Below are 19,282 nucleotides of genomic sequence, written 5' to 3'. Positions count from 1 at the left end.
TAGTTCTTATTATGTTATGTGGATAAACGGCCTTTCACCGTTATGAAGTATTTCAACAAATCAACAAACTTGACATGTGAGATTAAATTACTCTAAACTCAAATCCTTTTCAGAGGTTAGATATCCGAGGAAGAATAAAGGTACTGCATGGTCAGAATAAAAAAACTGAAGACCCGCCATTAGCACTATTCGCAATATGCGCACCGTTCGGACCTCCAAGTTTACTCGAAATACCACAAAAAGAAGTCATGTTTAAGAGCAAACATAAGTTAGATCTCGCTTTAGTTTCAATGGATCAAAGGTATGTATATATCTTTAATATATTTGTATGTTTTATGTAAACCCATTAAGGGTTAAATCCTAATAAGTTAACCAGAGTTATTAGATGCGCAGTAATCGCATTTTTACTACAGGCACTTACTTATATGAACCGACTTGAGCTATGTATTGATTAATAATATAAAAATTTAAAATAAATAATGTTTACTTGTATTATTATAATTTTCGGTAATATTCAATTTAGTTAGTCTGGAAGTAAACAATATTCTTCAGAAATTAATTTTTTTTTTACCGTTTTTGAAGATTTTTTAAATACCCGTTTTTTATAAACGGTTTTACAATTAGCTAAACCTTTGTCGTGTTTCTTGCAAAGCAAGCGTTATAACAAATAGAGAAAGTGCCCATTCTCGAATAGCTATTCCAGATTAATATGCATATCCAATAGCATATGCCATATTTGAAAATTTGCTGTCAAAATTAATATAACATTTGAGTCTCACGTATCAACCGCAAGCCACAAAAAGCACCGACCACAAAAGAGCATACGGAACATAGAAATAAACTGTATCCCATACAAAATGTATAATTGGTAAATACGTGCGGCGTGACCAATAACATTATGGATAGTTAGACGTAAAAAATATTTCCACTATGAGAATATTGTTTTGTACCTTTACAAAAAATATTTTTATTTAGATGTACCTTTGATGTCCTTGTGTAGGTAAATTTTAAATCATAGAATTCAAGGTTAATATGGAGACTTTCAATAAACGCGATATTTTAAAACCTGGGTTTTTGTGAATTTGGACCCAGTTTTATAGAGATTTTGTTATAGAGAAAAGAAGAGAGAATGATAATCCAAAATCGTTATAATTTATTGTGTCTCGGCCGCAAATTTATGTTAGATTAGTTATTTTCCTTTAAACGCAAATAGGTGAGCCGCGTTCTTTGTACACAGCCATTTTTTAGTCGTAGACTTATGTCTCTTATTCACCAGCATTTGTGAAAGAAACATTAATTGGTACAGCCGAAATTCATATGTCATATGAATAAATAAATAAAAAATATTAGTATATACATTTTTACGTGGCGAAAGTATCAGAAATGTTAAAAATACCATATCAGACATTTGAATAGCGTTCCTAGTAGAGCCTTACTAGGAACAAATAAGGTTATAATTACATTATAATTTGTTTCAGAGGGAAAATGCTTCTAGGATACACAGATGCCGAGCTTGCAAATATGGGTGGTTATGACTTAGTACATTACGACGACCTGGCTTACGTTGCGAGTGCGCATCAAGAATGTAAGTGCTTCTTACCTGCTTAATTAGACACTTAATTGGTCCGTTGTGCGTTAAGTAAGGCTAATTTAGCCAGCCTAGCTCCTTCCAGAAGCACAGAAGTCTCCTGGGCACTTCACAGGCTTCCCGGAGCGACCTCACTGTTCCTAGGATTTCTGCACGCTTCTTACCCTATAACTCTATGGTATTTACTTAAAAACGTATACCAAAACAGAGATAACGCCAGTATGTTTTTATACAATATCCAATGGTGCTACACCCTATTTTTTGTACTTGATTTTTATCGCTTCCTTTATACACAAATAATTTCCCTTTTCGTGTTTAACACATTATTAATACATACCAGATTTCACTGTTTTAACTGCATATATTAAATACAGCCTGTAACCCTATACGTTAGTCATAAGCTTAACGCTAATACAATAATGGTTATGTAATAAAATATTCCTTTTCAGTATTAAAAACCGGAGCATCAGGCATGATCGCGTACAGGTTTCAGACGAAAGATGGTCAGTGGCAATGGCTGCAGACGTCTTCACGTCTTGTATATAAGAACTCGAAACCGGATTTTGTTATCAGCACGCATAGGCCTTTAATGTGAGTATATTTTATTTGAAGAGAATCAAATAGGTATCTAGGGAACCCATTTAGGGAGTATAATAATAATGGGATGTTCATTAAACCTATTGTTTCGTTGGGAATCAAACCTAGAACTTTCGTGTAGCGTGTTATCAAAGGGTACCAAGGTAAAGGAAGGTTGAAAACCAAGCGATTTGGTTATTAGCAAAGCATTCTCTTTCTCATTAATTAAAAGTAAATAATTACTTATAAACACTCTTAAGTTACTGTAACAAATTTCTAGCATTCCAAAGATTATAGTTTTCGTAGAATGTATTTTATAGAATTGTATAAATTTTCAGGGAGGAGGAAGGTCGAGATCTCTTGGGCAAACGTACTATGGACTTTAAAGTGAGCTACCTAGATACTGGTCTGACCAGTCTCTATTTCTCTGAAACCGAACAACTCTCCAACGAGTCCACTGTAACGACGCCACCGCGCGCCGCTCGCCGATACAAAACCCAGCTCCGAGATTTCCTTTCCACCTGCAGAAATAAACGGCGGGTTCCTACCACGCCGGCCCCGCCACCTGTAGACTATCTCGCAGCCGATGCGGTAGCGGCCTATACGAACCTGAACGGGGCCTACACGGCCCCTTACGGGGAGTACCCGCCGGCGCCGACCCTCCACTACGCCCCTCCCTTAGACGACAGGTTCCTCTCAGCCGACAACCTCTTCCACCAATACAAACCTCTATCCTACCACTATACACCTTACACCCCCAACGGTTTCCTTGAACCTCCAGGGTACGACGTGACCACGTACCGACCTCCATCAAGGGAATACACGTACGTGGATAGCACCGGGCGGTATATGAGTCCCGTGACCGGTGAGCGGCGGTCTCCCAGCGTCGTTCCGGGACCGAGTCCGGGAGGTTCCAGCGGGTCCACAGAGCAGGAGAGGATGCAGTCAGCCCCCGAGATGCCCCGGCAGACGGTGTTGATGTGGGGAGCCGGTGGGGCAGCTCAAGAAGTCCCGGTGGAGTACTCCCCACCCCAGGTCTGGCGTTATCCATCCCACTACCACACAGCTGAGGCCACGCAGTGAGCTTTGTAATACGTGCTTGGAATCACCAAAGATCGTGTCGCGTTTTGAGTTCTTCCACATTGATGTAGTCCTGGTATGAGTTTCTTGAACAAGGTTATTTTAGGTGGCGGATGACTAGAACCTCCATAGAGGGTTTGTGCAATATTTAACGAGTTGTCGAAAGCAATTAAAGTGAATCGTGAAATATTTCATAGAATAATAACAAGAGATGTTGATCCTATTTTATAATACCTACACTAGCAGTCCTTTCTGCTGCTTTCTCTTATTTTTTTTTTACTTGGTCTACCTTTTTATTAGCTACATACCAATATATGTAAGACTTTGTTATCCTACACCATAGAAATGTTCGCTTTTACGGAATAAAAACATAAATACTAAATCAAACTTAACTTTTCATATTTTCGTCTTCTCTCCATAAACCTTTCTCAGAGTTCTATATAGATTAATTTAATGTCATCATAAAAATAATTTGCAACTAAAACATTAAAAAGCAATAGTAATTACTTAAAACTTCAGATAGTTTATTATAAACTTGAACTAGGGCCTTTGAGGTATAGGTAGAATAAAATCCATGAAATAATAATGTGTTTAAGTAACTCATATCGGGAGTAAATGTAAGATTGGGGTTTGTTACCATGTCGTGATGTGCCTGTGTATCTATCGTTTTAATGAAATTTATAGAAATCTATCAATTTCATTAAAAATACCGACAAAAACAGGGTCCTCCCATGTATGTACATAATATATTTATTATAAAGTGAAGAAATAAAACAATTTTATAAATATTCCTAGTATAAAGTGTGTTCTCGCTACGCAAAAGACACGTTTAGTTTGTATTATGTAAATATTTTTATATATTTTTGTATGCTTTAGCTTTTAGTGTTAATGAGTTTAAAGCTCAAATATAATAGTTTTCTCCGCTTGAACATAAACGTTTAGTGCATGAAAATTGTGAATATCTCTATAAATGTAAAAGAAAAATGTTTTATAATATTTTACTACGACGCACCGTTACTATCCTTATACCATTTTCCAAATTCTTAAAAAATACTTAGTAATTTGGGGTTTATTACAAATTTAATAAAATCTCAAAAACTTCGCTAAGCGTGATATAGGCAAGGGTTTCTATACATAGAGTGAATCAAATACATATATTTGTGTGAATTTAGCATTTTTTATGTTTATAGAGAAACCAACATGGCCTCGCCAACGCATTGACAACGCACTTGTAAATACACGCGTGCCTTCATAAATTATACTTTGTAACGGAAAATATTTAAATTGTATATTTATGATTACAACTTCAGTATTCCGTAGAAGGAGTTTAATGAGTCGTTACGGCTAAATTAAGCTAATAATTTTTTTGTCCGTCTATCGTTAACATTTATATCACAAGTTTCTTTTACTAATTGTAAAAAATTTATTTGCATTGCTGCAGTGACGCGTTGGCTTGGCGAATCTTCCGACGAATTAGATTTAAGCTAAACTTGTATTATGTCACTTCCGGAACTTTATAAACTTTTGGCCTTAAATATAAAGGCGTATATTATTAAACCCAATGAAATTCATTAATGAAACTTATAACTGTAAAAGTGAATTTGTATATACATATAGGTTTCATGCTATACAGTATTTTCATAGCAATTTGAATTTTGCATAAGCAGATGAGATGCGTGCGTTGCCATTTTCCTTTACGACTAAAGAAGTATTTTTATACATTGCAAGTATCGAAACCATTTTAATCATTGTATCCATTACCGTTTATTAAAATGTAAATTCAAAATAGATAGTTGGAATTGTAATGCGAGATGCGTTTAAATTGTGGATTTCCTTACAACGATTTGTTTATTACCAACATATTGTGTGCAGACTGTTAAGCGGGCCATAGAGGGACCGCATGTTGCAGTGCGGATGCGGTTTGCTCAGGAACTGCTCGAGCGGTCCGTGTATTGCGAATATGTATGGAAACTGCAGATCGCCGTGCGGCTACCGCATATTGCAGTCGGTCTTGACTGCAACATGCGGTCCGTCTATGGCCCGCTTTAGTTATAATATTATATTTATTTTATATTGCGATTGTTTAATTTAAAAAGGCAACGTTCTATTAAGTCCCTGTATCCAGTCTTCTCATTGTATATTCCATAAGTGATGTGAGTACGGGTGAAAATTAGTGTATCGTTCGAGTCATTTTAACGAATTTATCTTCCATTTCGAGTTCCACTCAATTTGTTATTTATTGCAAACTTAAATTATATTGAATTAGATGTAAGATAAAATTAAAAGCACATTCAGTTATTCCCTTGTATGGCTATGACAACATTTTTTTTTCCAAACTGAAGCCGCAAATTAAATCGAACATAAAATTATGCTATATTTATTTTATACAAACGGAATGGTATAAAATCCAAGATTTTGTATTAGAAATTAATTATTCTGCTTTTTTTAGACAATATATATTTTTATCAATCTGTTGTCATGAACCAAATATTCAAACTCCACTCATTCACCGAGAATTGTTTAAATAAAAAATTCTTTGAAAATTGTAAATAAATAGATAAGGCGCTTTACGTATGTATTATTAATATTTATACTTATCCAAGTAAAATAGAATTCTGTATTTATTTTAGTTTAGCGTAATTATGTAAAATAAAGAAATTAAATAAATTTTTCAAGCCACTGATGATGAGTTTAATTTTATAATAACATGTTAAAAGTCTCAATTTTCTGAAAATGTTTAAACCCAATGCGAAACCCATAAGTGAATGATTATTATTACTACATCAACCAAAAATGCAAAATTTTGTCATAAAAAATAAATCGGTCTAATTAGTTTTACGAATAAAGGGGTTAGATTTTTAATTTCCTAAAAATGTACCTTTACCCTGAGTAACAATAATGTTTGTAACAGTGCCATCTAGTAGAATTATACGATATTAAGCATATTAAGAATATTTAAATATAAAAAAGATGGAGTTAATCTTAAATAAAATAAAAAATCTTTATCATAAGCATCAATGAATATTTCAAATTGTATCATAAGCTTTTATTTTATCAACAATAAACTTTAAAATTTGATGTTGCATATTAAAAATTCATCAATTTCTGAAGCAGCGACATCTATTAGAATATAATGAAAGTATATAAGTAATCAGATGTATCAGTAGCTGCCTGTGTTTAGTTTTAATATTTAACACCAGATGTCTCTGTTTTAGTGTAACAGTTTCACATTTTATAGTATCTTCAATATATAAATATTGTTAACTTAAATATAATAATTTATCATTAATCCGCATCACGTGACGCATACGGCTTTTAAAGTAATAGCAATTATCAACTACCTTAATTTACCACAGTAGACTATTACAAAACCATTCACTTATTATGCAACTTTCGGTGTTTAAAAACATATTAGTTTTTCCAAATGCGAATACCGTGAAATTTTAATTTGTAATAGTCATCTCAGACAGTTGACTCATCTCAGTGGTTTGCAATCTAGGCGATTAAATGTGATTAGCTTAGTTTCTGGGCTACCTAGTACCTATACATAAAAAGTCAGTAACATGATAACAGCCTTCCTAAATGTAGGTTTCAGGGTTTTATATAAATATTAGAAAGAATGGTTGACATAATACCAAGTTTGTTTCTCTTCACCTCAAACGTGCCGATGCCTGACACACGCCATCGACTTTTTGGGTGTAAGGCTAGCCGGTTTCTTCACGATGTTTTCCTTCACCGTTCAGCACAGTACATTGGTGCACAGCCGGGGATCGAATCTACAACTTCAGGGAAGAGAGTCGCACGCTGAAGCTACTAAGCCAACACTGCTTAGAGTATAATAAAATCAAAAGAAATTATCATTTATTCATGCAACTTACTGTATACTTACGAACGTCATTAAAAAAAACATCGTTCTAAATGAACATTTACTCTCAGTTCTCGAAACGAGGCTGTAGAACCGAGAAGAACTGGCAATAAACTCTCCGTCACTTTTAAGACTTTAAGGTTTTTTTTTTCAAAATGTTTGTAACCATTACATCATGCTCCTTTTGTGATAATATATTTTTTCTCGTTTCCGCACGTATAAAGCACGGAGTACAGCCAGTCATACATTAAACGCTGTGATATGATGTTTGTGAAGAAGGATGTTGTGTGCTTTCTCCAACCTCAAGGGAGCATCCTCGACCAGTTTAACCACTAACTGGCCGTCCGAAGACCCCAGTGGCTAATGTCGAATCACAGTATAAAGTCTATATGACGTCATTCGTTATTACCAAAATAACGTAAACAATAGAGTTTAAAACAAACACCATACATTAATTCAGTCTTTATAACGTAACAGCCATTCTCTATTACGAAGAAACATTTTCATATTTAGACCAACAACATACTTAAATGTAAATGTTTTTATAATCAGATTACAAACTAACCTATTGGTACCGAAATTTTTAAGAAAGACACCTGAGGTCATAAACAGCCTCCTCGCCTTTTTTATTGTTAATGACAACGTGTGCCATTATTCTTAGATTACATTGCCGGTAGGAAATTCTGGTCTCAGTCACTAAACGCATCTATCTATAGTATATATATTATTGTAATTACCCAATTTGGTGTTTATTCTCCTCCCTCCGTATAACGAAAATTGTCTATAACGAAGAAATATGCTCGGCCTCTTGAAATTCGTTATGAAGAGTTGTATTGCATATTTCCTTCGTGGCTGTTATTTGTAAGAGCAGTTCGTAGGTGCCGCTACAATATAATCTTAAGCAGAGTTTAGAAAAACGGTTAACAGCACTACAATTTGGTAGACTTTCCGGTGTGCATAATATACATTTACCCTTAATTTGAAACCGTGGTCACGGATCAAACTGAAATGTAGGTTCATATATTTTAAATCTCACTTTCTATATGAATTACATATTACATAACAGTAAGTAATTGATACCTTTTGTACCTGTTCTTATAATAGGCCTAATATTCAATGAATCTTTTGTTTGAATAATGAATAAATTAGATGTGAGAGCGATGTACATCTTTATTCAGATCTTATATAGAGATGTTAATCTTAAGATGTTCACATTACGTGTCACGTTGTTTCTCCGCTATGGACTCCTAAACTACCGAACCGATATCAATCAAATTTACACACCGTGTGTAGTTTAATTCAACTTAAAAGAATAGCAATAGCTTACATCTCAATTTATACCCGCAATATTATTTTATTGCAAAATACAATAGTCACAATTCTAACAGATGGCGCTGTGTTGAAAGTACCAACGTTTCACATAAGCTACAATTTAATGGCATAACCACCAAAAACGCATGGTCCCCATGGGTCCCCCCATGACTGGTGTTCTCCTACCGTTTCCCTGGAATAGTTTGCTACTATGTAATATAACAAAAACCTTAGCCACAGCAACGCTTGGCCGGTCTGCTAGTATATTATAAGTGTTATAGAAAATGTAGCGCAACGGTAATCAGTATTACATATATTTATTTTAGTTTTAAAAGAAAACATAGTTCCTTTGACTAAATAATATGCCCGGTTAGTCTTATAAATTTTAATAATTTGTGTTTTATGATAGGTTTGTTTGGAATTCCACCAATGCGTATTATATTTCATCAGTATGAAGGTCAACACTTACTATAGTAACAACCGTTAACGTTATCCCGATTTTAGTGACAGTTTCTGTATCGTGCGATCGTTAGGTTGTGACGTCAGCGCTACGGCTATTGAGAGAACTACATTGAAATTGCATACAAAAACATCAGGATTGGTACCATCCGGCAGAGCTACGATCCCTTGGCGTTGCGTAGAGATGTGGGGTCTCTCTGCATCTTCTACCGCATTTACCATCGAGAATGTTCAGAGGAGCTGTTCGGACTAATATCTGCAGCTGAGTTTTACCGGACGTCAAGGCAGAATACAAAATACCATCCGTATCACCTCGAAGTCCGTCGTTCCACAACTGAGCGTTTCTTAAAGCAGTTTTTGTCGCGCACCACCACTATGTGGAACTACTGCTCACTGAAGTAATTTCGAACCAATTCGACTAGGGTCAAGAAAAGAGCGTACCAAGATTAAAAGGCCGGCAACGCACTTGCGAGCCTTCTGGCAATGTGAGTGTCCATGGGCGGCGATATCACTTAACATCAGGTGAGCCTCCTGCCTGTTTGTCTCCTATTAGATTAAAAAAAACAAAACAGCGCGCTGTCAAGGATCTTCACAACAACCAGTCCAAAAAAAATCGTTGTCGTTAGTGGAAGTTGAGTTATGCGGCGCTGATTCTGCAAAATTTCCTATTTCCTTATAGGAAATTGTGTAAAAATTATAAAATATACTTAAAATGTTATTAAAAATATAGAACTATAACAAAATTGCTGTAATTGGCAAAAAGGAAGTTTTAAATCACATATAAAGATTTATGTTTATTCATATTCTTGTATTTATAAGCAGCTCAGTATAAATCCATATTTTTCATAGACTAGTAGGCGCGAGCTATTCCGTATCAAATTCATTATATCTACAACTTTCAAACATAACACTCGTTTGTTTACTATGTGTTTGGTTTCGTGTTTTTTGTGAAAATGCAGTTAACCGACATATTTTACGTGACGTTATTGGTAAGATATTTTATATAAAAACTGACATTTAAAATATGTATAATATATGTTTTAACCGTGTTGTCTGAAGACAATTATATATTAAAAGATTATATAGTTTTTCGAACTAATTTGTTGTTGTTGCGTTAGACCGACAGAAAAGCGGTGATCACTTTTAACTACTGTTAATATTAGGATTTTTTTAATGAAAACTTAACGCTTTATTTAAAAATATATCATAATTCACGCTTAGTTAAATCATGTTTTAGTCCTTCCACCTTACTTGCAAAGGGATAGAGAATGAAAAGAGCAAATAATTTAACAGCAATTTAGGTCTAGACTCTAGAGTATGTTCAAGATAAGATAGATTTAAAAAAAAAAGTGCGTGCGTATAAAGTACACAGGTCCGAAGTGAAACTTCTCTGGCAAACTAATTTTTAAGTCTTGTTCATATTTATACAAATCTAAAACTTTAGATTTCCGAGACTTAGAGGTAGGAAAAAAGTCAATTTAACTGTCATTGAAATATTAAAAGTATCGAAAACTCGTACAAATTATACATTTATTTTTTAGATTTATTTCTTCGATATAAAAACATGTGGCATTTTACTTTACAATTTGCATTTGAGATTTCAATAAATTATTTTGCATAAAATATAAAATACTAATATTGCATAAATTCTCTTAACGAAATTTTAATTTTACAAATAGACTTTCTATAAGGTAATTCGCACTTCTCAATCTCTCTCAATCGCTCTCTCCCCTTTCTTCAACCAAAACGCTGCACATCTTCGTGACGTTTTCGTAAAAAGTAGTCTAGTAAACATTTCTAGATGTAGTACGATATCTTTCTCTGACTTTTCCACGTGCGTAAAAATCATAAATCACAAAATCCTTACTTTCCATAGTATGCGATAAACGGTAACATTAGCTGTCAAGCAAAATAATGTTGCGTGCGACACGTATCTCTCACTATCTAAAAACAAATAAAACATCAAATCTTAATAGGTCTTCTTAAATATTAAGACTTTTTCTGTTAATTATTTCGTCTGATAGCCGACACTTTCATTCTCGTGAAGCAAGTATCGTTTCGTTAGGAAAGTATGAATTAAATATTAACGACGTATGTACGTAAATAAATAATAACCAATAAATTTACCTACGAGTACGAGTTCTGACAGTTATTCTAAAGCCTCGTAAGATACATCTGGCGCTGGATTTCGACGTCTTTGATAAGAATTTAACAGTATTTTAGTTACATCATAGTGTGTACCCTTTTTACCCACTCATGTATCCGACCTTATTTATTCTTGGTTCTGTGGGCTACAACGAGCTAAGAGTACGTCGATAATTCGCGCTTGTGATGTACTTCATAAAATTGTTACATGGCAAGGACAGTAATTCGGCAGTACTTCAATGTACCAGATAGGTACGTCAGAAAGCGCCGTCCGCCGTAACTTCAAGTGCCCACAGCTTGGACTAACCTTCTGAAAAGGGCACATATGATTCGGTGTATTAATTTAGTTAACGAATTACATAGGTTAACGGACCTTTTTCAATGTCCGTTGAGTTAACTGGCAAAAGTTCTATTATTTGTTAGTGCCTATAGTTAATTTTTTGTATATTTTATTATGTAATTTAGTTTTTCCTATTCATTTCATATGTTTGTTTTTTTTTTGTTTCGTCTGTAAATTTTATTCACTTATTGTTCACATTTGTCAATTTAGGGTCGCTTGTTAGGGCAAGAGTATTTTTATAAATAAATAAAAAAAATAATAATAATCATTTGGAGCTGTGACTTATGTGCCATTGAATAAAATGTTTATTCAAGTTTCCTTGATTATTTTAACACCATAGTGTACTATAAAAGAAAACGATTTCTAATATACAATTTATTATTGTTGTTTATATTGTTTTTGACGAATGTGTTAGAAGTGGAATTTGTTCCCTTGCAAAGCTTATAGGGAGATTATAAAATATTAAAAATCGAGACATATCCTTAGCACATACTTAGCACTAAGTCTTGACTCTGAATCATATCCATGGTACATTAAAGCAAACGTAAGAGCCCGAGTGAGTTGCAAAATATCTGGAGATATTTTTTTATATCCGACGTTGCGCTAATAGCATTAGTTTCAGATTTTATATAAAACCTTGCTTATGTGAACTTTGCAGGTCACAATGGTTTGTACGATCACGTAAAGAAAGTCTCCTAAAATGGCTTTTTTATTATTGTCATAGCCCTGTTATGTCTCCTAGATATGAACTTGATATTTAAGAATCTAGTTCACCGCATGCAGGTTAGGTTACGGCTTTCAACAAATTTCTCCTTTCGCAAACCTCAAACCTAATTAAATGTAGGTGTTGATCTTTGTAACTTAGCTGTCTTTTAAAATAGTATGTAATTATTAATTAGAACAGTATTGGCCTTGTGGATGTGTGTGTGCGTGCGACTCTCATCCCTGAGATCGTAGGTTCGACCCTAGGCTGTGCACCAATGGACTTCCTTTCTATGTGCGCTTTTAACATTTGCGAAACGGTGAAGGATAATATCGTAAGGAAACGGGCTTGCCTTAGACCAAAAAAGTCGACGGCGTGCGTCAGGCACAGGAGGCTGATCACCTACTTACCTATTAGATTTACAAATGATCATGAAACAGATACAGAAATCTGAGGCACAGACTTAAAAAAAAGGTTACAGCGCCACTGATTTATTTTATGTAATTTTTAATAGTGATTACTTTACAGAGAAGCGAATTTCCATTGGCGCTAAAATCCTTTTGGCTTTAAATTGCATTTGTTTCATTGTTTTTTTATAGGTAAACAGGTGATCACCGCTCGGTGCATGACACTTTATGGAAGTTAAATTTCCTGTTCGGTAAAATTTATTCTACATTAAAATGTATGAAACACTATTGAAAGTTGTCAATTAAAACACCTGATCAATAAATCATAGGACGGCCGCGTTCTTGAACGTGACTATACTTTTAACCGACGTAATTTTTTAAAATTATATTACCGACTCTTGCTATTAATATGCATAATCCTGTTATCGGCAGTCGAACCTGTTCACTTCCGTACGGTACCCAGCCATAATTTTTTCCTTCTACTAACAAATTTATACGGGCTGCTTTGTAAGCATGCAACGATAATACATCTGTGCTTCTAAGCGCCCGACGTCTTCTTTTACTGTCCACTCTTGACAGTCGTACAGAACAATTGACCATATGTAACAAAAAGATTTTGGAGTCTAGAAGTTAAATTCAACTTATTTTATAATTTAAAGTTATTATTTTAAACGATTATACGAAAATACTTCGCAATTTCTCAATAGACTTGCGCAATAAGCACATATAGTTACCGTTATTCATAGCGGTAGATAATCGATTAGCAATTAAAGCAGCCAATCACAGCAGAAATTACAACTAAAAACAATGACATATATATCTTTAGCTTACGGTTAACACAATTTAATAAAGCTAGCAGGGTTGAGATTGAACCGTATCAAGTAATAGGTAATATCAACACACCGACATTTCGTGTATGGAAAACTAACTCGGAACAACTGCCTAAAAACTTATATTAAACGCCTTGTTAAACCGTGTGTATCGAATAAGTGCATGTCTTTGTACATTTATTCCATTCATATTTTCATTTTATTCAGTTTATTGTTATTTAGGTAATAGGAAACTAGTTATGAACAGTTAGCTTTGTGGTATAGCAGTCAGCCATTGAACTTTGAGTAATTTTCTTACTTCCGTCGCAACGAATATCACTTAAAATGTCATCAGGTATTTTCTAAAGATACTAATAACTTGAAGCCGTAAAGAGAAATCATAAGCCTATTTAATATTCCTTATTCTCGATTATTCTAAAAATAAGCGCATCTGAGAGCAAACGGTTTAAACTTTAAACGTTTCTTTGACACAATATTTTTATAATATATATGGTTTAACTTATAAAATTTATGATAATTAATAACCTTTAATAATTGTGCAAGTGCAATATTATACTTAAAAAATAGTATCAAATGTTAGGTTAGCAAATATGCAAGTATCTGCTATGCTAACAAAATATATATATATAACAATGCTAACAAAATATATATATACATATATATATATATATATATATATACTATAAGTAGTTTGGTACATAAATGGACTGCATAGATTACAGGCGTGTTTAATTGTACGATGAGACAATTTTTTTCTTATTTTTGTAAATATTTTAATCTAATACATTTCACAACATCAATTATGTTGTGTTGTTTATTGTCTATGTGTATGTATTGTGTAGTGTGATATAAATGTAAATTACCGCATTGGAGTAATTTTTAAAGCTCCGTTCTCACATACGGTTTTGCTCGATCGAGCTATCATGTAGAGTAAAAACCATGGCATGGGCTTACGTGGCTGTTTTTTCGCGCCTTCCAGCTGTGAATTTTGCAGTTCACACATATTTACTCGTTTTGGAGTAAAACTATCGAGTAATACCGAATGGGAGTACGAAGCTTTATAGTAGCTTTTTTTGTTAAATTGACAAATCATGAAATAGACTGACGCCCAACATAGAAAAGTGTTTAATGGTGAATAAGGTTTCTAATATAATTTTTAAGGCAAATTATAATATAATTATATATAATATAATTTATATTATACATAATATTTACAAAGTCCGTGAGGTAAACAGATTAATAATAATTGTACCTTAAACTCTTCCAATATCATGAGCATCATAATAATAATAAAGTCTTTTTTATTTCCATATCCTTAAGTTCCATTGCAAATGTTGTTAGTATTAACTTATTGCTAAATGTAATACTAGTAGTATTATGTTAGTCGCCTGTGGATATAAACCGCTCTTGGGTGATGGCCTCCTCGAATCCTCGAAATTTGTAGGAAGTGTGATTATGATACCATTATAATATGCCTACTATTGTTAAGATATTGATTTATTTAATTTCTTTTCAGGTAGTCGTTACTGCATCACTTGCTCAACAGTATGAAGAAAATCGGGAATTAACGAAGCCAAAAATACATAACATAAGAAAGCGTGAAACTATTGTTCTGTATGATAATTTTCCTGTAGAGCCGATATATAATAGTAAACCCAGCGTGGTATATCGCAGAATATCCCACCAAAGACATAATACTAAACCGAAATATGGACCACCTAGAACGAAGTATAGATACGTAAAACCATCAAGACGACCTCTAAAAAAATATAAGAAAACACCACCAAAGTATGGACCACCAAAGTATGGACCACCCAAGTATGGACCACCCACACGAAAGAAACGACCATATAAACCAAGATATGGACCTCCGCAGTATAGCCAAAAACCTATTTATGGACCTCCAAAAAAGTATCAACAATTGTTTTCATCATCGGAACCTGTTGGATTTGGAGAACCGCCAAATGACTTTTACCAAGAGTACAGTAACCTACAGCAATCATTTGCAGAACCACCGTCGGATTTTCCCGGACTATCTAAAGCCGCATATAATTTGTATCAATTGCAAGATTTTAGCCCAATGGGCCTTGACACGCAACAAGCTTTTGACCTAGACAATAAACGTTGGACGAATAACTTAGACTTAGATACAAACTTAGATTTTACCAACAAACAACCAATTTTTAAAACACAATTTGATGTATCCGTACCCGACGACGACATAAACGCATATGTAGAATACAAAAATAGAGATCTCCCAACCGCTGAGGAAGAACATAATTTATATGAAAGAAGAAGACAGCCGTACTTTATTGATGATAATATTTCCACCAAACCCAAGAGAATAATGAAACCAAAAACTGAAGCAGAAGAAGTAGTGGTAGGAGGTCAGTACGCAGAACCACCAGCAAGAATTGTGCACAAAAGCTACTCCGAAGACAATCCATATGAAGATGATATTTCTTCGGAGATAGGTTACGTAGACCCTGACGTAGCTGCTTCAGCAACTATATCTCCGTATGTTAATTATAAAAATAGTAATATAGCATTTAGTCCTCAAAATCTAAATGATGCTTTTAGTATAATTGATAAAAAATAAATAACACTAAACTGTATTGAATATTATTTCCATATAATAAAATACCATCAATACCATAATCTAATACTATATTTATCAGAAGCTTAAAATAATCTAATTCTATCAAAAATCTTAACACATGCGCATGCAAAACTGGAGTATACAGAACTATTCTAAAATATTTAATATTCCGATTTTTACACGTCAAAAAAATAGTGCTGAATTTTCAGTATCTTGTATCGCATCTTTATCAACCTTACCAAATTCATAGAATGAACCATGATTGAAAGATTATCACTAACACCGGAAATGTATCCTCGAAAATTTGTTCGCTATGTTCATTTCAAACTATCACTCCTTAGCATTTATTATGTACAGTATAGTGCTTCTTAGTTTATCATCGTCCATGTTTAGATATTTTCGGTATCAGATCATTTCTCTTAGCGATTACATGTTTCTTTTTTCTTGCATTACCACAAGCAGCTCTAGCAGCTTCACAAGCGCTATGTGCAGCTTGTTTTGTTGCTGCGCATTCAGCGCAAGCACATTGTAGCTTATGTTGAAGATGAGCTAATCTTGCTCGGGATTCAGCTAAATTATGACATTTTTCTTGCACACCAGTTTTTAGTTTCTCGAGAAGTCCATTTGCTGCCTTCTCTAATTGAGCTGCAAGTTGTGCTGCTTGTTGCAAAAGCTTGTGCTGTTAAAAATAATAATCTTGATTACTGAGGTGAATGAGACAAAATAATCAGGCAAATTTATTTTTATTTCAACAAACAATTTTTACTTATTTCCATCATTAAATTAAACATTATTTTTTCTTCCCACAGCAAGCAAAACAAGCTAAATATTTCTTTGGATTGAACTTTCGTACCAAAATAGGCGTACAAGATAAAACAGATGCTGCTGCTACAAAAGTATACAGAGACATGCAAATCATAATGACGATTATTATTCTATGCTTCTTTTAAATTTAAATTCTTCTTATTCTCCAACTCTTGTTTCCCACTTCCCAGCTCCTTAGAAAAAAGAAAAACATAGTTTTACGAAGTAAATATTGCACCAGGGTTAATTGTCTTCAACAATTACTAAACCAAATACTTAATGTAAGTAGCTATAAAAATTAAACCATTCTACGCAACCCTGTGTTGCAACTTCGTATAACTTTATTCTTCGAAACCACTAATTGGGTAGAAATTGTTGAAGAGACAGTTGGAATCACAATGTTCGAAAATACTATAAAATTAAGATTGTATACCTGTGCAGCAGCCTGTTGCGCTGCTTGTTGACCTAGGTTCAAAGCTCCTTGATTTTGATGTACTGAAGCTGTGTTTTCTGCAACAACAGCTTCAGCTTCCTTAACTTCTTGCTGTAATTGTTCAACAACAGCTTGTTTTCCGGCAAGTGCTGCTTCTGCTGCTTTTGCCGCTTGAAGAGCTTTTTCTGCTAGTTGAGTCTTTACCTATAATAATAAACGGGTAATTTAAAAAAGATCATATAGTTGGCACAACACATCTGTGAGATTTATGAAATTTTCTGAATGATTTACCATGTGAGATGCTTGAGCCCCGGCGGCGTTTTGAGCCGCTTGAGCTGCTTTCGCTTCTGCTGCTGCTTTTTGCGCTATACTTGACGCACACTTAGATTTGCAATCTCGTGGTTTTTGTCTGATTCTGTTATCCCTTGCTTGCAATTCTCCTATGTGATGGTCTTCACCTTCCGATTGCCTTTTCTGGGATGGAAATGCACACGAAGACACGACGAGAGTCAAAATAATTAGCGAACGTATTTTCATTGGTAACCTTGTAATTTTACATTTCCAAGTGGCAATCGTGATGTATGTACATTCTTAAGAGCCTACATTTATTTATCGTCGAATATTATGTTGGAAAATATATTAAAATATTTCGTTGACGAAAATGGAAACAAGACACTATCAAATATGACAGTTGATATACAATAAATAGAAGATTGCCTATTTTTTTAATTCTGCAGAGGTTCATTCTTATTATTTACTCAACCTCACGCAACAAAATGGCCAGAAGATTAGTTCAAACCTTAGTGATTTTAAACGGACAATAAAGTAAGATGTATTATAAATAAGTTTAAAACTATCAAGATTAGTTTATGCTTATTTTTCTATATCACCAAAATTACCTTAGCAAAAATTAAAGAATAAGCAACTTCTAAAATTGACACAATATGTCAAAGGCTTAAAACTTCTGGTACGGGGAGCGTAAAAAATTTTACGTGAGATACTAAAAATATCTAAATATAATCTAAACCAATCCAAACAAATATGGTTAGTTTTGTTGAGAAGATTTTTTTTTTAATGTGACGAAGTGGCATATTGTCAATACAAATAAGGGTATGTTATTTTGTTAAGAAATGATTTAATATAAAGATTTTTTTATATTTATGGCGTTATATTTCTTTTCAGGAGACAGAATCATCGCTGTTTTTCTCTTTTTTGTATCAAAACCAGCTGATTAAAGGCAAAATCAATGAAAAAATGATTTGTCTTTCGATGTATGCTCTTGTCGCATCAGCCGCTTTATTGGCCTGCGTTCCCGTCTGTCTTAAACAATTAGAAATTCAGAAATTTTACAAGTGCCTAAAACGAGGTGGTAAAAAGTGATACCAAAAGTATGCCAATTTGTTTGACCTTCTGCACTGCTGTTATAGCGGCCAGTATAATTTCCTGTTGTCCAGTATTCTTAGATCATTATTTACAGGAGTTGAGAGCGAAAAAAGCGAAAACAGCAGCCAAAAAAACATCACGCACATCGTGTAATGTTCCCTGTTGTCCCCGGAAATCAAAATCAAATTGAGTGACCTGTGTTTTTACAATATCAGTAAATAATAAAAAATAAAGAGAACCACTCGTTTTATTGTAGCAATTCGTCATAACTTGTTAACATGAATATATGGGTTTTTGGTAAGCGCCTGACTGCACAATACAGTTTAATACGGGTTGCAGACCAAGAGCTAAGCTAAGTTAGTTTAGCTTAGCTCGCATAGCTGACGCAGTTTTCCATACTTGTGTGCAGACCGCAAACTATGCGAACTAAGCTATGTGAGCTAACTAAAATATGCGAAGCTAATTTAGTTGTGTATGCCGATGCGCAGCTACACGAGCTAAGCTAAGCCCCTCCCGCTACCCCGCACACCATTTGCACATCCTTCGCCACACTGACTGAGCTTTGGCTTAGCTGTTGGTGTGCACGCTATTTATTTCTAGCTTAGCTTAGCCTAGCTTGCTTGGCATAGCTTAGTTTAGCCTTGGCATAGCTTAGTTTTCGGTCTGCAACCGGCTTTATACCGGATAGGCGTTATAAACTAAAATTACATGAAAATACGCAGCAGAATATGATGCTCTTTAGGTATGTAAAAAATATTC

General features: G+C 34.1%; 3 protein-coding genes and 1 long non-coding RNA gene across 4 annotated transcripts in view; 3 read left to right on the top strand and 1 right to left on the bottom strand.

Annotated features, from left to right (window-relative positions):
• Positions 1 to 5,204, top strand: part of LOC125051888 (aryl hydrocarbon receptor) — an 89,117-nt gene extending 83,913 nt beyond the window's left edge. The window contains exons 6-9 of the mRNA XM_047652500.1: positions 114 to 301; positions 1,479 to 1,585; positions 2,038 to 2,179; positions 2,503 to 5,204. Coding sequence (XP_047508456.1) covers positions 114 to 301; positions 1,479 to 1,585; positions 2,038 to 2,179; positions 2,503 to 3,247 — 1,182 coding nt within the window. The 3' untranslated portion in view covers positions 3,248 to 5,204. The remainder of the gene's footprint in view (positions 1 to 113; positions 302 to 1,478; positions 1,586 to 2,037; positions 2,180 to 2,502) is intronic.
• A 4,542-nt stretch (positions 5,205 to 9,746) lies between these two features.
• Positions 9,747 to 15,919, top strand: LOC125051759. Its single transcript, XM_047652307.1, has 2 exons — positions 9,747 to 9,868; positions 14,821 to 15,919. The coding sequence occupies exons 1-2, from the start codon at positions 9,833 to 9,835 to the stop codon at positions 15,901 to 15,903; spliced, it is 1,119 nt and encodes a 372-aa protein (XP_047508263.1). The 5' UTR covers positions 9,747 to 9,832; the 3' UTR covers positions 15,904 to 15,919.
• LOC125051760 (tol-Pal system protein TolA-like) lies at positions 15,915 to 17,854 on the bottom strand. The gene is made up of 3 exons (XM_047652308.1): positions 17,432 to 17,854; positions 17,141 to 17,344; positions 15,915 to 16,582 (listed from the first exon to the last, which is right to left on the bottom strand). Exons 1-3 carry the CDS (start codon positions 17,675 to 17,677, stop codon positions 16,280 to 16,282), a joined length of 753 nt encoding a protein of 250 aa, XP_047508264.1. The 5' UTR covers positions 17,678 to 17,854; the 3' UTR covers positions 15,915 to 16,279.
• Positions 17,825 to 18,761, top strand: LOC125051762. Its single transcript, XR_007117348.1, has 2 exons — positions 17,825 to 18,250; positions 18,323 to 18,761. It is a non-coding gene; the product is annotated as an uncharacterized LOC125051762 (long non-coding RNA).
• The last annotated feature ends 521 nt before the right edge of the window (positions 18,762 to 19,282 follow it).

Source organism: Pieris napi, chromosome 8, assembly GCF_905475465.1.
Source record: "Pieris napi chromosome 8, ilPieNapi1.2, whole genome shotgun sequence".
NCBI lineage: Eukaryota > Metazoa > Arthropoda > Insecta > Lepidoptera > Pieridae > Pieris > Pieris napi.
The sequence above is the reverse complement of the archived record's forward strand: the minus strand, read 5'-3'. Positions and strand labels throughout refer to the sequence as shown.